General features: G+C 37.6%; 2 protein-coding genes across 4 annotated transcripts in view; one reads left to right on the forward strand and one right to left on the reverse strand.

Annotated features, from left to right (window-relative positions):
* The window catches only part of LOC117991575 (translin-associated factor X-interacting protein 1-like), a 21857-nt gene extending 13118 nt beyond the window's left edge, over positions 1-8739 (reverse strand). The window contains exons 1-6 of the mRNA XM_034979171.2: positions 7388-8739; positions 5821-5958; positions 4758-4945; positions 4025-4200; positions 3027-3153; positions 2602-2710 (exon numbers count right to left, since the gene is read on the reverse strand). Coding sequence (XP_034835062.1) covers positions 2602-2710; positions 3027-3153; positions 4025-4200; positions 4758-4945; positions 5821-5958; positions 7388-8329 — 1680 coding nt within the window. The 5' untranslated portion in view covers positions 8330-8739. The remainder of the gene's footprint in view (positions 1-2601; positions 2711-3026; positions 3154-4024; positions 4201-4757; positions 4946-5820; positions 5959-7387) is intronic.
* Positions 8740-13289: 4550 nt separating this feature from the next.
* RanBPM (Ran-binding protein M) overlaps positions 13290-14278 on the forward strand; it is a 52672-nt gene continuing 51683 nt past the window's right edge. For all 3 annotated transcript variants that reach the window (XM_034979158.2, XM_034979160.2, XM_034979159.2), the window contains exon 1: positions 13290-13528. In XM_034979158.2, the coding sequence (XP_034835049.1) occupies positions 13336-13528 (193 nt within the window). In that variant the 5' untranslated portion in view covers positions 13290-13335. The remainder of the gene's footprint in view (positions 13529-14278) is intronic.

Here is a 14278-nt window from a genome sequence, read left to right on the forward strand (position 1 = left end):
AAAAGTTAAAAAATATTGGTTGGTAATGTTAGACGGCTTGTTCGGACGGTGCCAGTAAGTAGCGAGGTCTAGTAATGACCTCTACTGGGCAAGAGTCTAGTACAAGACCCCTTGCTTTATAAAACTAATAATAATAAAACAAAAACTATACATATTATACAGAAAAAAAAATTAAACATTAAATTATGGGGCGCAGCCAGTTAGGGACAGTTAAACTAGGTAGCTGTAGCTTATAGATCATTTTAGCTTATAGATCTTCCTTAGCTTATAGATCTTTTTAGCTTACAGTAATTTTTTTTATTTAGCTCTTAGCTAGATTTTTTTTCTTTTCTTTCTAATTTCCCTATGTACTTCGGGAACGAAGTACTTGTCAGTATGGCCGTGTTATATTACGATAAAATTGGATACATAATTATTATGCTAAAATTCATCTAATCATAAACTTGGGAGTCTGAAGTAAATGTTTGTTGTGATATTTAAAACAGAATCGTAATTCCGTTTCCGGATTCAATATCAATGTACGAAAAGAGTATGATTTAATTAGTATCTTTTCTTGTATGTTGTTTAATTTAATATTTAGGAATGTGACAATACGATAAATAATATTATGTGAATTGTCAATACTGGTAACTAATTATTCATTGTAAAATTGTAAATTAAATACTGTCAATGTACGGAAAGGGTATGATTTGAATAGTATCTTTTCTTGTATGTTGTTTAATTTAATATTTAGGAATGTGACAATACGATAAATAATATTATGTGAATTGTCAATACTGGTAACTAATTATTCATTGTAAATTAAATACTGTCAATGCACTAAGAGTGACATTATACTAAGCTATTGTCAACATACAGTTGGCAATAGCTATTATGTGAAATAATAATGTTGTGTAAACTGACAATTTAAGTCGCTTATTATTATTGTAAATTATTAATACGTAGACCATCAATGTCACTGATTTTATTATTGTAAATTGGGTGTGTCAACATACCTTTTGTCAACAAACCTAAAATAAATAATGATTAATATTAAGATCATGTGAAAGTCGACATCCGCCTGGTTTGCGATGGCAGTGTTATAAAAGTACCCTACCTCGACAGAGAGGGAACAGTCTTGTATCGACAGCCCAGAGCAAACACAGCGGACCTTACTGAAGTTAAGTATTCTTATATTTTATTATAATGTAATAATGTAATGTAATCATTTGCCTTTTATAGGTTACCTGTTGTAACTGTGTACCAAATATGTACCTACTACTTTACTCAACGTTCTAATGTTTTAAAAGATGTGTGTTATGGAGTTTCTTTGCCCTTTCTTCTCCATGACTAAACACCTTAGCGAAACGGGTGGTAGATTCATTTTAATATAAATAGATCAATGCTGAACAATACAATTCAATTATTATTCGACTTGGTTGGTTTTACTTCTGTATTTATCACCTACCCTCTTGTGCTATTTATTTTATACATTGAGATAAAAGTAAACACTAGGTTGTTAGCTTCTAATTATTATAGAAGCCTGTTTAGATGATTAGGATTCTTACTTTGAAATAATACGGCAGATGCTTTGCTTGAATTTTAATAACTTAATATTGGCCTTACCTGACAAAAATTTACAAGTACCTACATTTTCAAATAATTGATAAATGATAACTTTCATTAGTAATCATTGGATTTAATTTATCATCACTATTAAAGCCCACTGTCTTAACTTCTCTTCTTTTACCATAAAATCTCACACGCGCTTTTCTTTTTACAGATTCATAAATCAGAAGTATGTGAGGAAGTTACAATGACTTTAGAGAGAAAAAGAAAAAGGCAATACATTGTTGAAAAAATAGTTCACGACTTGTTTTTCATACAAGTTCGAAAATCGCAGTGGTCTACGTTACAAGAATAATTACTCCTTAGTCCTTGTCATCATGATCAACCCATCGCCGGCTCACTACAGAGCACGGGTCTCCTCTCAGAGTGAGAAGGGTTTAGCCACAGTCTACCACGCTGGCTAAGTGCGGATTGGTAGACTTCACACACCTTTGAGAACATTATGGAGAACTCACAGGCATGCAGGTTTCCTCACGATGTTTTCCTTCACCGTTAAAGCAAGTGATATTTAATTACTTAAAACGCACATAATTCCGAAAAGGTATAGAGGTGCGTGACCGGGATCGAACCCCCGACCTTCGATTAGAAGGCGGACGCCCTAACCACTAGGCTATCACAGCTATAGCTTAGTCCTTGTACATAGAGTGCAAATTTTGACTAAATACAGAGGGCCCTTGAGTAAGGTATTTGGAAGTTAGCATTGACAGTCAGCTTATATCATGGCTTAGATCAACGACTGGTACCGCGCAGCCGTATTTTTTGCATGCTCATAGGTGTCGTTTTATTCAAAGGTGCGTAAACATTGTGCCAGTATCTTTGTAGTCTGTGCCGCTACGAACATTGCGTATCTCAAGCTCACTTTTTGAAATACGAATCTATAAACTTTGCCTATCTGAAGTTTTACAATTTCATTATTTTTACGTTAAATAAAGTTTAAAACTATGAAGCCAAAAACCAAGATACTAAAAGTCGAGAACTTGTCAAGGTACTTACAAGGCCATCAAAATATTCCAAATGTTCACTCTCGGCGGCAGGTCCGAGTTCTTTCAAAAGAACTCTGAGCATATCCCTCGAAGACAGGCCGCTAGCCAGCTGCCACCATCTTATCAACAAGATTATATGAAAACAATGTTAAATTTTATAAATAACAATTACCTAATTATCCATCCTCTTCATTTTAACTCAAACCAAACTTTTGTAAATAAATAAATTAAAAGACATAAATCTAATAAAATAACATCTTATATTTTTGTGAAGGCCCTCGCACCAGTCTCATAATTTTCCGGGGGCCTCACATGTTGTCACTCTATTTAATGACCTTTTTATAATTTACCTACCCTCTGTGCCTTTCTGAGTCTACATACTTATTAATCTACATCCTAAATACAATGAAAAATAGGTTTAGAGTGATAGTTTACCTCTCTCGTCCACCGCCAATAAAGTCCGCACATATCTCCCACCGCGGCCGCGGCGTGCCGGCGCGCTCCAGCTCCCTGCACTTCTCCTTGCACTCTGTCAATTCCTCTTCCAAGCTCTTCTTTTGAGCTACCAAAAGATATTATTAGGACAACATTGCGAATGATGTATGTAGCTATCTAGGTCTCTCTCCGGTCATTCCTTCATTGCTGAAGATCGTGGTCCTGGCAAACTGCCCTCGAATGGCTTATCTGTTTCCATCGGCTTCTGTCGGTAGCCATTTTTACAATGTGATGAAATCCACACCTGCTGGACTCCTTTAGCTGGTCGGACCACCTAGTTGGTGAGCGGCCTCTCGGTCTTTTGCCCTCAGTGTTGCCCGTCACTATGAGCTTTTCTAAGCTGTCGTCCCCCCGCCGTATGATGTGGCCGAAATACGAGAGTAATCGTTGGTAACATATGGAGGAGAGTCGAGCAGTGATCCCGAGTTGCGAAAGGATAGACACGTTTGTGCGCTTGGCAGTCCACGGAATCCGTAGCATCCGCCTCCAGCACCACATTTCAAACGCGTCTATTCTTTGCCTTTCTCTTGCTTTGATAGTCAATGTCTCTACTCCATACATAAAAATTGGGAAGATTAAGGCACGAACGAGACGGGTCTTGGTTTTGAGTGATATGCCTCTGTTCTTCCAAATCCCAATTAATCCTGTCATGGTACCTAGGTACCTAATTATATTACGTTGCCAGCCTAAGGCCTCATGTCTAAGGGGGCCTGGGCCTTGAGAAATAATTTTTTGCCAAATCGCAAATTTGGCCGAAATAATATTATGTTCACCAAATGTCAAATCAGCATGTGCAACCTCCTACCTATAAAACTCTATCTAAAGCGAGGCGCAGGCGCAGGTGTGGCCGTACGATTCAAAAATAAGATTTCTGCGCAGGTACATCGACGCGACGACGGCGTAACTTGTAAAAGCCAATGTGGTAGTAGGTACTGTACCTAGCACACGTTTGTGTATGTTCTGATGCGCCTCGTACTCCAGGGAGATGGCTTGCAGCTGCATGGAGAGGGAGCTGAGCTTGGTCCCCAACATGTCGTGCTTGCGTCGCGGCACGCTCTCCGCGAATTCCTCTTTCATACTCTTCAGTTCTGTCTGCGTTGCTGACAGTTGCTCCCTGAGGGTGTAGTAGGTAATGAGGTTAGCAGGAAGTACATTGTGTCTGGTGGGAGGCCTCGGCCGTGGCTAGTTACCATCCGACTGGCAAAGCCATGCCGGTACGACGCCGTGTAGAAATCAAAGGGGCATGCATGGGTTTAATAAAATCTGCTATACTCCTACCAGGTTAGCCCGCTTCCATCTTAGACTGCATCATCACTTACCACTAGGTGATAACTATTTTATTTTTTCTGAATATTATAAAAAACGTAATTTTTTTGCAGTTTTTATAGATAATGATACGGAACCTTTCGTGCGAGAGTCCGACTCGCACTTAGCCTGTTTTCTTTAATCTATATACTAGCATGCCGCAATTCTAGAAAACATTGGTGGTTCCTCTGATACTGCAAATGTTCATGGGGGGCGGTAATCACTTAACATCAACCATGTGCTCCAGTGTCCCATCTGCTCGTTTGCTCGCCATTTTTATTTAAAAAAATCCTATAGTTAGATTAGGTCGAGTCAACAACAGTCTGCTCCCGTAGGTACAGGTTAGGCACCTGGTAGGTTACCTACCGACACCTGTCGAGCGCTATCTTCAGCACGACGGGGTCGCGATAGGCGTCACCCACGACGCAGGCGCGGGAGCTGCTGTCCAGCTCGCGCAGCTGCAGCTGCAGCGCCACGTTCTCGAAGTACAGCGTGTACCGTGCGTCTCTTTCCCGCATCAGCGACAGATAGTCCGAGAACTTGGCGTCGTTTAGCTACAAGGCGTTTACACACACAGGTATAGTCCGCGACAGGTCGAGATGGTATTCGGGCTATGAGGCGGGGGGACGCCCCGCACACCCGCGCTCGCTCGCACCGGGTTAGCGTGGGGGCTGAGTGGGTACGCGGGGCGTTCCCTCCCTGATTGCCATTTCAACCTTTCGTGTACCTACTAGTTATGGGGATTATACTCTGCATTAGGATTTAGGCCACATTCACACGGCATTTGCAGTTTACACTGCACGTTTTTTGCAGGATAAACCAAATCAGATCTTACCAAATACGTATTGTTGATGTATACCTTGGGTATAGTTTACCGTTCACATGCCGGTCGCCGGAACACATTGTTTGTAGAGTCTGGCTAGTGGCTAACGAAATAAGAGATTGGAAAAGCGCGGCAAATTAAAAAATATCAGTATAGTAGCTCTGACATTAATATGACAAACCTAGGATAACGTCGAAGCCGCCGTTTCTATGAACCGCATATGCAGCAGAACTACATATTTAAGTCTGATCGATAAATCCATCCATAGGTACCTACTAATATTATAAATGCGAAAGTTTAGTCCGTCTGTCTGTCTGCTAGCTTTTCATGGCCCAACAGTTTAACTGATTTTAATGTAATTTTTGGTACAAAGTTAGCTTATATATCCCGGAGAAGGAGATAGGAGGCTACTTTTTATCCCGAAACATTAAAGAGTTCCCATGAGCTATTTAAAAAACCTAAATCCACGCGGATGAAGTCGCGGGCATCATCTACATACCTACCTAGTTATTTACATGAGGGCCCCGTTGCAGTTTAGCATCTAACGTTATTCCGAGAAAAACCGCAGTATCTACTAAATCGAATTCCTGATTGTGGTTTACAAACCTTCCCCAAGTCTTTCCTCAGTCTTGATAACTCGAGCGTCAGTTTTATGTTTTCCTCCCTCAACCTTTGATTCTCTACCATGAGGTGTTTCATTTTGTCGTCCCGCTGTTTCTTTTTAACCGATATTCCAAAAACTTTCTGAAAAAACTTATAATATGTAACTAGGTATACTTATCATGGCCTGTGCCTACTTATTTTGCTTTTTCGTCGCATTATATAATGTTTTTATTGTCCCAAACATTGGGAGGTTTTTTTTCATTAGTTGTATGGGATGGAAAAAATGCCGAATAAGCATGTCAACATTTGGGAGAGATGTTTCAGTATTGAGCTATTTGTAAAAAACCGGCACAGACGAGATTTTTGTCTGGTGGGAGGCTTCGGCCGTGGCTAGTAACCACCCTGTCGGCAAAACCGTGCCGCCAAGCGATTTAGCGTTCCGGTACGATGCCGTGTAGAACCAAAGGGGTGTGGGTTTAATAAAAAATGCCATAGCCCATACCACTTCCATCTTAGACTGCATCATCACTTACCACCAGGTGAGATTGCAGTCAGGGGCTAACTTGTATCTGAATTAAAAATTTATAAAAAAATAGTTTTGAGTTTGTACGGACTATGGAGCAAGGCGCCGCCGCCGCGTCAAGTGCGTGACCTTAAAATCCGCTGTGCGTCGAATGATGCGCCTTTGAATTGCAGATATCTATTATGAGTATGACCTAGGTCCTAGACATACGCTAAGAAAGGATTTTTGAAAATTCAATCTCTGGGGGTAAATTAGAGGTTTGTCCATGCGGACGAAGTCGCGGGGATAATCTAGTACAATATAAACTACATGTACCTAATAGGCAAATGAAAATACCAAATAACAAATTATAAATGCTGTATTATTATACAATCTGAATTAACCTTAAAACTATATGTCAATAATTTTGTAATGTATTAATAATAGGTAAAGTTAAGTAACATGATTGCTAGGCATGTAACTTGAACTTTAGAATTGATAAGGGCTCACCAAGCCTTGACATGAGTTTGATGAATGACAAATACAAACAGTTTAAGGAATGACTTATCAAATTAAAATTAATAATGATATTCATAAAGGCACTTATTTTCTTAATCACAATTATTTTTCTTAATATTACACGTAAGTGTTATGCCACTCAGTCATTGTTACATTTGAGATTGTTTACTACAAAGATTCAAACTTAAGATAACTTTAATCAACATACTCAACTATAAATTACTCTAAAAAAAATAATTAAAAACAGTACCATAATTTAGCATAAACATAGTATGGGGGCTTACATTACAAAAAAAATCTAATGTTGAAGTCTAATGTTTGAAGTCAAAAAATGAAATAAAAACCCCTGCCATATCAAGACATTCAGGCCCTCCCACTAGGGGGCCCTAATATTTTAAGGTCTCTCGGATTAGAGGGTCTTAATAAAGTAGCATGCCAGTATTGTCACCTATTAAATTACGCCTCATTAATTTCTTCCACCTATTAATTTCTTTCTTTTTTTCTTTTGTAATAAACTAGAGTTTAAACATTCAAAGACAAAACATCAACTTGTTTGCGTATAGCAGCTATATCCTCGGCATATGTCCTGCAGCACCCCCCCACATACTTGACATTAAGTTTTAACCACTTATCAACAAACGTATGCAGGGATTCACACTTATCCTTCTCCACCCATCCAACCCCACGCTTATACTTCTCTCCTGAATTGGGGTATGTTACAACAGGTATGGGTGGGTTAACACCCTCGCTTAGACCATCTATTAAGTTAGCCACATTGTTTGGTGATAAACAGTTTATGCCTATACCAACTAATTGATCAGCATTCTTCTCCCAACAAGTTCTTGCAACCGACTGAAAGTTTTCACCGTGAGCCAGGGTCTTATCATCTTTGCAACTGAAAGAGATCCACGCCTTAACATCCGGGTACTCCTTCAACATATCAGCGAGTAGAAACGCTTCTTTTTTACATGGTATAGTTTCTATCGCAAGTAAATCGACGCCCGACGACACTAATGTGTCTATTCGAGGTTTGTGCCACTCGTACATAGTTTTCTCCTCTGTGTGGTCCGCGTAATCGCCGGTGTACTCCGAGCCGTCGTGAAGGTAGGCACCGTACGGGCCGACGGAGCCAGCTATACGTATGTCGCGGACGGGCAAACCTTGGCTTTGACATTCTTCTAAATATTTGTGTCTTGCGCGTTTTGCGAGTTCTACGGCTCGTCGGATTAGGTTGCACGCCTCTTCAGCGCTTATACCGAGGTGTTTGACGAAACCTGTGATGGATGCTTGGTAGGTGTTCGTGCTGATCACGTCGGCGCCGGCTCGCAGGAAGTCCAAGTGCGTCTGGTAGATGTCCTCCGGGTTGGTGAGCAGGAACCGCGCGGTCCACAGCGGGTCGCCGTCCACGTTGGTTCCCACGTACCGCGATATTTGCGAGGAAAACCCACCATCGAGCACATAAACTTTTTTCTCGTTTTCCGGCGATGCCATTTTACAAAGTTGATGTTCTCAGTTCACATTAAGTTCATAACTATTGAAATGATAGCACAGTAAAGATGATGAACACACTTGAAGCTAGTAAAGCTATATTTAGAAATGATAACTTATTATCAAAGTAATCAACATTCTCTGTGTTTGAAACTTATTATGTTTGGATTTTGGGGAATTTGCAAATCTTGTTTCAGATCAGTGTTTCCAACTCCGATTTTGGTTTCCCTTAGTTCCTGCAGGAATTCGCCCTAAATTTTCCGGTTTTTTTTAAATATCTTGATTTAAGGTGCATTAAATCGCGATAATTATTTAACAACATAATTTCACGTTTTTAATTATCTTCTCACAATCCTAAATCTTAATTTTTGTGACAAGTTTTCTTAGATGAAAAAATATTTAAATGTCTGTCTCATACGAATTAGCCATATTAGAAACGAAATTATTTAGTTTTTATTAGGTAAAGTATTATTAATATAACTTCATTTCGATGTTAATAGATGGTGCTGTTAACATTATTAAACTATCGGGATTTAGTTATGGGATACCGCGAGGTCTTAATTCATGGAGAACCACTAGTATAAAAATAGTTCCACAATACTAATAAGTAATATAGTGTAGTAGTGTAGTAATATAGTAAGGTAATAGTGCAAATTAGGGCATTTTATCTTTTTTTGAAAAGTGTCTTAATTTGATCCTAAAGTGATAATAGTAATAGCTAAACTAGTTACCAAAAAAATTTCAAAAAAATTATTCGATCGATGCACTTATCGATAATAATAAAAATGCTTTTAAATTTTGCATGTCAAATTTCGCCACGAAAACAATACCCGCCATCTTTTTAAGTTGATGAGCTGTCATGACGTCACACGGATTGGTAAGCAAGTTGTTAGTGAAATTTTACATTACAATTTCAACCTATGTGACGTCACAGTTGGAATTAATATTTATTTATTTATTTTATTTATTTATTTATTTATTTTATTTATTTTATATCTAATTAGAACGGCAGTGCCACTTACACTAACTAGATGATTAATAATAAATTTAAATACAAATAAAGGTACAAGAAAAAAGACATAAAATACAAAACGATAAAAGATCAAAGAATTTTGAATATGTACGCTGAGAACATTGAATGACATATTCATGCAATGCTCTCAGCGTACTTCAGTAACTCCTGAACCAGTATTATAGACCCATCATTAAATGGGTCCCATTGAGCATTATTGTCCAAAAGCGCGTTGAATGATGCTAATGAACGGGGTATAGGTGACATAGATCTAGCAATAGTGCGATGATGTGGGACCACGAAAAGTTTATTTTTTCGTGGACGAAGATTACTGTTGGATTCAGGGACACGTATGCGACACAGTTGGTTATGAAGTTCTGGAGCATTAACATCTCCTCGCAAAATTTGACACATAATTTTGAGTTGGTCGCAAATGCGTCTGACCTCCAGGGAGTTGAAACCTAAGCAACCTAACAGAAATTTGGTTGGGTATAGGAAAGGATAATATCCATAGCAACGTTTATACAGGTATCTTAGGAAGGCCTTTTGTACTTTTTCTAATATAAGCCCGTACTTTGCCTCGTACGGATGCCAGACACAGGTGCTTGTTTCGAGCTTGCTTCGGACTAAGGCGTAATATAGTAATCGTATTACCAAAGGACTATGGAACTCCCGAGAGTTGCGTAGTACAAATCCTAATCTTCGAAATGAGTCAGCTGCTACGGTGTTAATATGGTCATGGAAGGTCAATTTTTTATCAAAAATTACACCTAGGTCTTTCATGTTCTGTACTCTGGGAATAGGGATTCCATCCATTTTATATTCATGTATCAAAGGATACCGAACTTTACCAAAGGTCATAACTGAACATTTGTCACGATTGAACTCCATTTTGTTCGCTTTACTCCAGTGATATACAGCTGTAAGATCGCATTGCAACTTGAGACAATCTTCGATAGAAGTAATTTCGAATATAAGTTTTAGGTCATCTGCATATAGCAAGCATTTTGCATATTTTATAGATTCTGGAAGATCGTTTATCATGATTAGGAAGAATAGAGGTCCTAAGATAGAGCCCTGGCTTACACCGGATCGCGTATGATATGGTTTAGACTCATATATGCCATATCGAACGAATTGCTGACGGTCACGGAGGTAGTCTGATAATACATGTAGGAGCTGAGGAGAAAGACCAATAGCACTGAGTTTTTTTAGAAGAATATCGTTATTAACTCTATCAAAAGCTTTGCGGTAATCAAAATAAAGTGCATCTGCTTGATGGCCTCTATCTAGGCAGGACGATATGTATTCAGTAGCTGTTAATAAGTTGGAGTTGACAGACTTCTTAATCCTAAATCCATGCTGTTCGTCACATAGTAAATTACTGATTTGCCGGCTTATCTCTCTATGCACAATTCTTTCAAATACCTTGGCAGGCGTTGAGAGAATAGCTATGGGCCGAAATTCCTCTACGGACGTCGTACCGGTTTTTTTAGGTATTGGTGTAACTCGGGTCAGCTTCCATTGAGAAGGATATTGTCCAGTCTTTAAGATTAAATTAAGTACATGACAAAGAGGGAGACTAAGATATTTACTACACATTTTCAAAACATCAGCTGGTAAGTTATCTGGTCCAGTTGCGCAATTTACCTTCAGTTTATCAATGCCATATTTTATGTCCGTCACTGTAAACTTTGGGATGTGGCATATAGTACTATTTAGCTTGCCATCATTTAGACATGCCTCAACTACACGTAACTTTGGTACATCAGGAAGAAATACGTTTGCAAAGAAATTCGCAAAAGCTTCGGCCGCATCTACTCCTTTATGCATAGAACCATTAAATGTAACGTTAGGTTCAAATCCACCTTTAGACCGCAAGCTACTGATATAGTCCCAGAAACATAGAGGATTGGTTAATATGGCGGCTATGGTTATATGCGTTACGTAGATAGAATAATAGGTAGATTTAAGTACTGTGTTACCGCGTATGAGATAGAGATAGCACGACGTAACGATGAATAACATGACAATTATTACCATTGTTTAGTAGTCAATATTTGAATTAACCGATTAAAAGATATTTGTATTAAACGTTTTTTATGTGAAAACAAGTAAATATCTCATGAGAAATACAATTACGCCACGAATTCTCAAAGTTTGTTTCGCAACTAAAGTTGCATGCCTTGTATGTAAGTTGTATGTATTCTTGAAAAAACCAGTTACACGATAAGGGACAAAAAATAGGTTAGCTGCGTCTCTGTTTATCACATTAGTAACTTTATCTGTGCTCTCTTTTTAGTGTGAATGAGAAAGCAAACGATAATGAATGATAAAATTCATTATATAATTTTATAAACTGAAGCTAACATAAAAAAATGAAAATTACATTAAGTAGGTGGGTGTAAAAGAAATACCACCACGTCCTGTGTAACCTGTAGTTCAATTTTACCCTAAATCCCTATGAATATAAAAAAAAACCCTCAAATAGGGATGGATCCCAAAAACTGGAAACACTGTATGTATATCTATCTCTACTCTCTATGACTGTCACTATTACTGTCAGTCACAGACTTTTATGACTTGGAGGCACGACTTGGAGGGGAGTGGTGCATCGACGCATATCGTACGACATCAATATCGTAAAAGCTGCCTATAGGTCCAGTACGTTACTTACGTCTTGTATAATAAATTGTGAAATCCGCTCATCTCTTATCCACAAAGCATCTTCATATGCATTTTTAATTTTACTCAAAAGCGACGAATGAGTTATTGTACACACGATAAGGTCTTTAAAGGCTTCTTGATAAATCTGTAATAAATACTAACATTTATAAAAAAACTAGTTAAGTGCGTGTTGGACTCGCACAGAGGGTTCTGTGCCCTCGACTTGAAATAATACTTTTTTGTGAAGTACCTACAAATTCGATCATAGCAAGGCGGGTAGGCAGACGGACAGACGACAAAACAAAGTAATCCTATAAGGGTTCGTTTTTTTCCTACGGGACCCTAGAAGTGAGAAAAAGCAACACTTTTCAACAGTTCATTAATATCCAAGTATAATAATATTTTTCTTCAAAATTTTTTATTTGCACTACTTTAAATAAGAAGATAAATAAAAACTTTTGTACTTACTTAGCTTATTGATTTTTTTACCTACCTCTAGTACTTCATCAAAATACATTTGTTTATTTTCAAATATTTCAGAATTAATACGTTTAACTAATTTTAGTTTTGATTCAATTTTAGATTGAATTGTTTTAATGTATTTAGGAGATACGTTTTGCATTTTCATGGAGCTTTCCAAGTTTGGCACGATTTGGTTTTGTTATCTTTACTTATCTACCTGAAGGATTTGTTTCTGTAGTGATTATCAGTAGACATGAATAAACCCACTTGACACTGATGGAATCAACACAGAATAATATGTGGTTAACAAATAACTTAAAATATTTATACAAGCCTTAGGTTGGCCTGAGCCTGGCCAGGATTTATTTCAATAATTATAATGAAGTCAAATAGGTAGGTACATTAAAAACATTTAAGTATTATAATGAGGAACGGCGTATCACATTGTACAAAGTTACATAGTATTAGGTCTTATTTGATTTGATTCGTATCAAATATCAAATTAATTAAATTTAATTTTGAGGTGAGCTTTTTAGCTGGCTTTAAAATTTGAATTTAGTATCAAGAAAAGTTTTGAGGAAAAACCGGAAACACTTTTGTCTATGGTTCAAGTAAACCATAAACTAAAGACTAGTGTGTACGTACATAATAATCCGACTGTAAAGGAACGCCATCCAAATTGGTACAATTTGAATGCAATATTGTGCCAAATTCAGCCAATGTTTGCTTAATGTTCGGCCAATATTTGACGATTGGCTTCGTCAGTGTACATTGTTTATGGGTTTAGAAGAATTTATTTTGCACAGTCTGTGTAGAAGACAGAAGTGGATGTGACGTCACTGACAATCATGAAATACGGAAATTAGAAATGGCTGCGATGGGTAGTGGACGGGGGACGATGGATTCCCAAAATCAAGTGCCAAGTGATACTGTAGATCGTTTAAAATTACTTTATCCTAATGTGAACGAAGATGAAACACCACTGCCGCGATCTTGGAGTACAAAGGACAAATTCAGCTACATCGGGCTATCGCAAAATAATTTACGAGTGCACTACAAAGGTAAGTTTCAAGGTTTGTTTATGGGTTAGTTATTCGCAAAACTCTTTAATAATCCTCTTCAAAGTGGCTGAAATGCATCCACGTTTGTTAAGGTTGATGATAAGGTTCATAGACAGTTTGACGTGTCAGCATTTTGTAGCAAAGCAACGCTCGAAATTGCTCACGTCGAGTCAAACAAAGAAATCAGCTGATCGTATATTTTGTTACTGTACGCGAACATAAATGACGACTTTGTTTATTCGTTTCGAAAACTGTTTGAAATCACCTTACGCGTTATCTTTTCCGCGCTATCTCGATTATTGTGACGATAATTGAATAAAACAGTTCGATATTTACCAAGGTCTCTCCTCTACTTGAATGGCAGACAAAAATCTATGATAGGAAATTATAGATAAATAACAAGCGTATAGTTGGCAAACAGTTCAACTACATCCCTTACATAATACTCCATATCTCTTAGGTGGGTAAAATAAAAAACTTTATTGCAACTTTATTACAACCAAATGTGAGCAACAAGAACAAATGAAATTTAGTGCTAAGGTGTAAACTGCAAAGGCACTAAAACTATCTTTTAAAGATGACCTAGATGATATTATGTGTAGGTAAGATTCTTAATCAAATCATATTTTATTCAATGAGTTACTAATTAGTATCTTCTGCCATAATTAATCTTTTCTATGTTAAAATGGTTTACATTTGTAAAAAATCTTGTTCATAGTAGTACACAACTAGTTATAAAAAGATTTTAAT

This window comes from Maniola hyperantus, chromosome 20 (assembly GCF_902806685.2).
Source record: "Maniola hyperantus chromosome 20, iAphHyp1.2, whole genome shotgun sequence".
Lineage (NCBI taxonomy): Eukaryota > Metazoa > Arthropoda > Insecta > Lepidoptera > Nymphalidae > Maniola > Maniola hyperantus.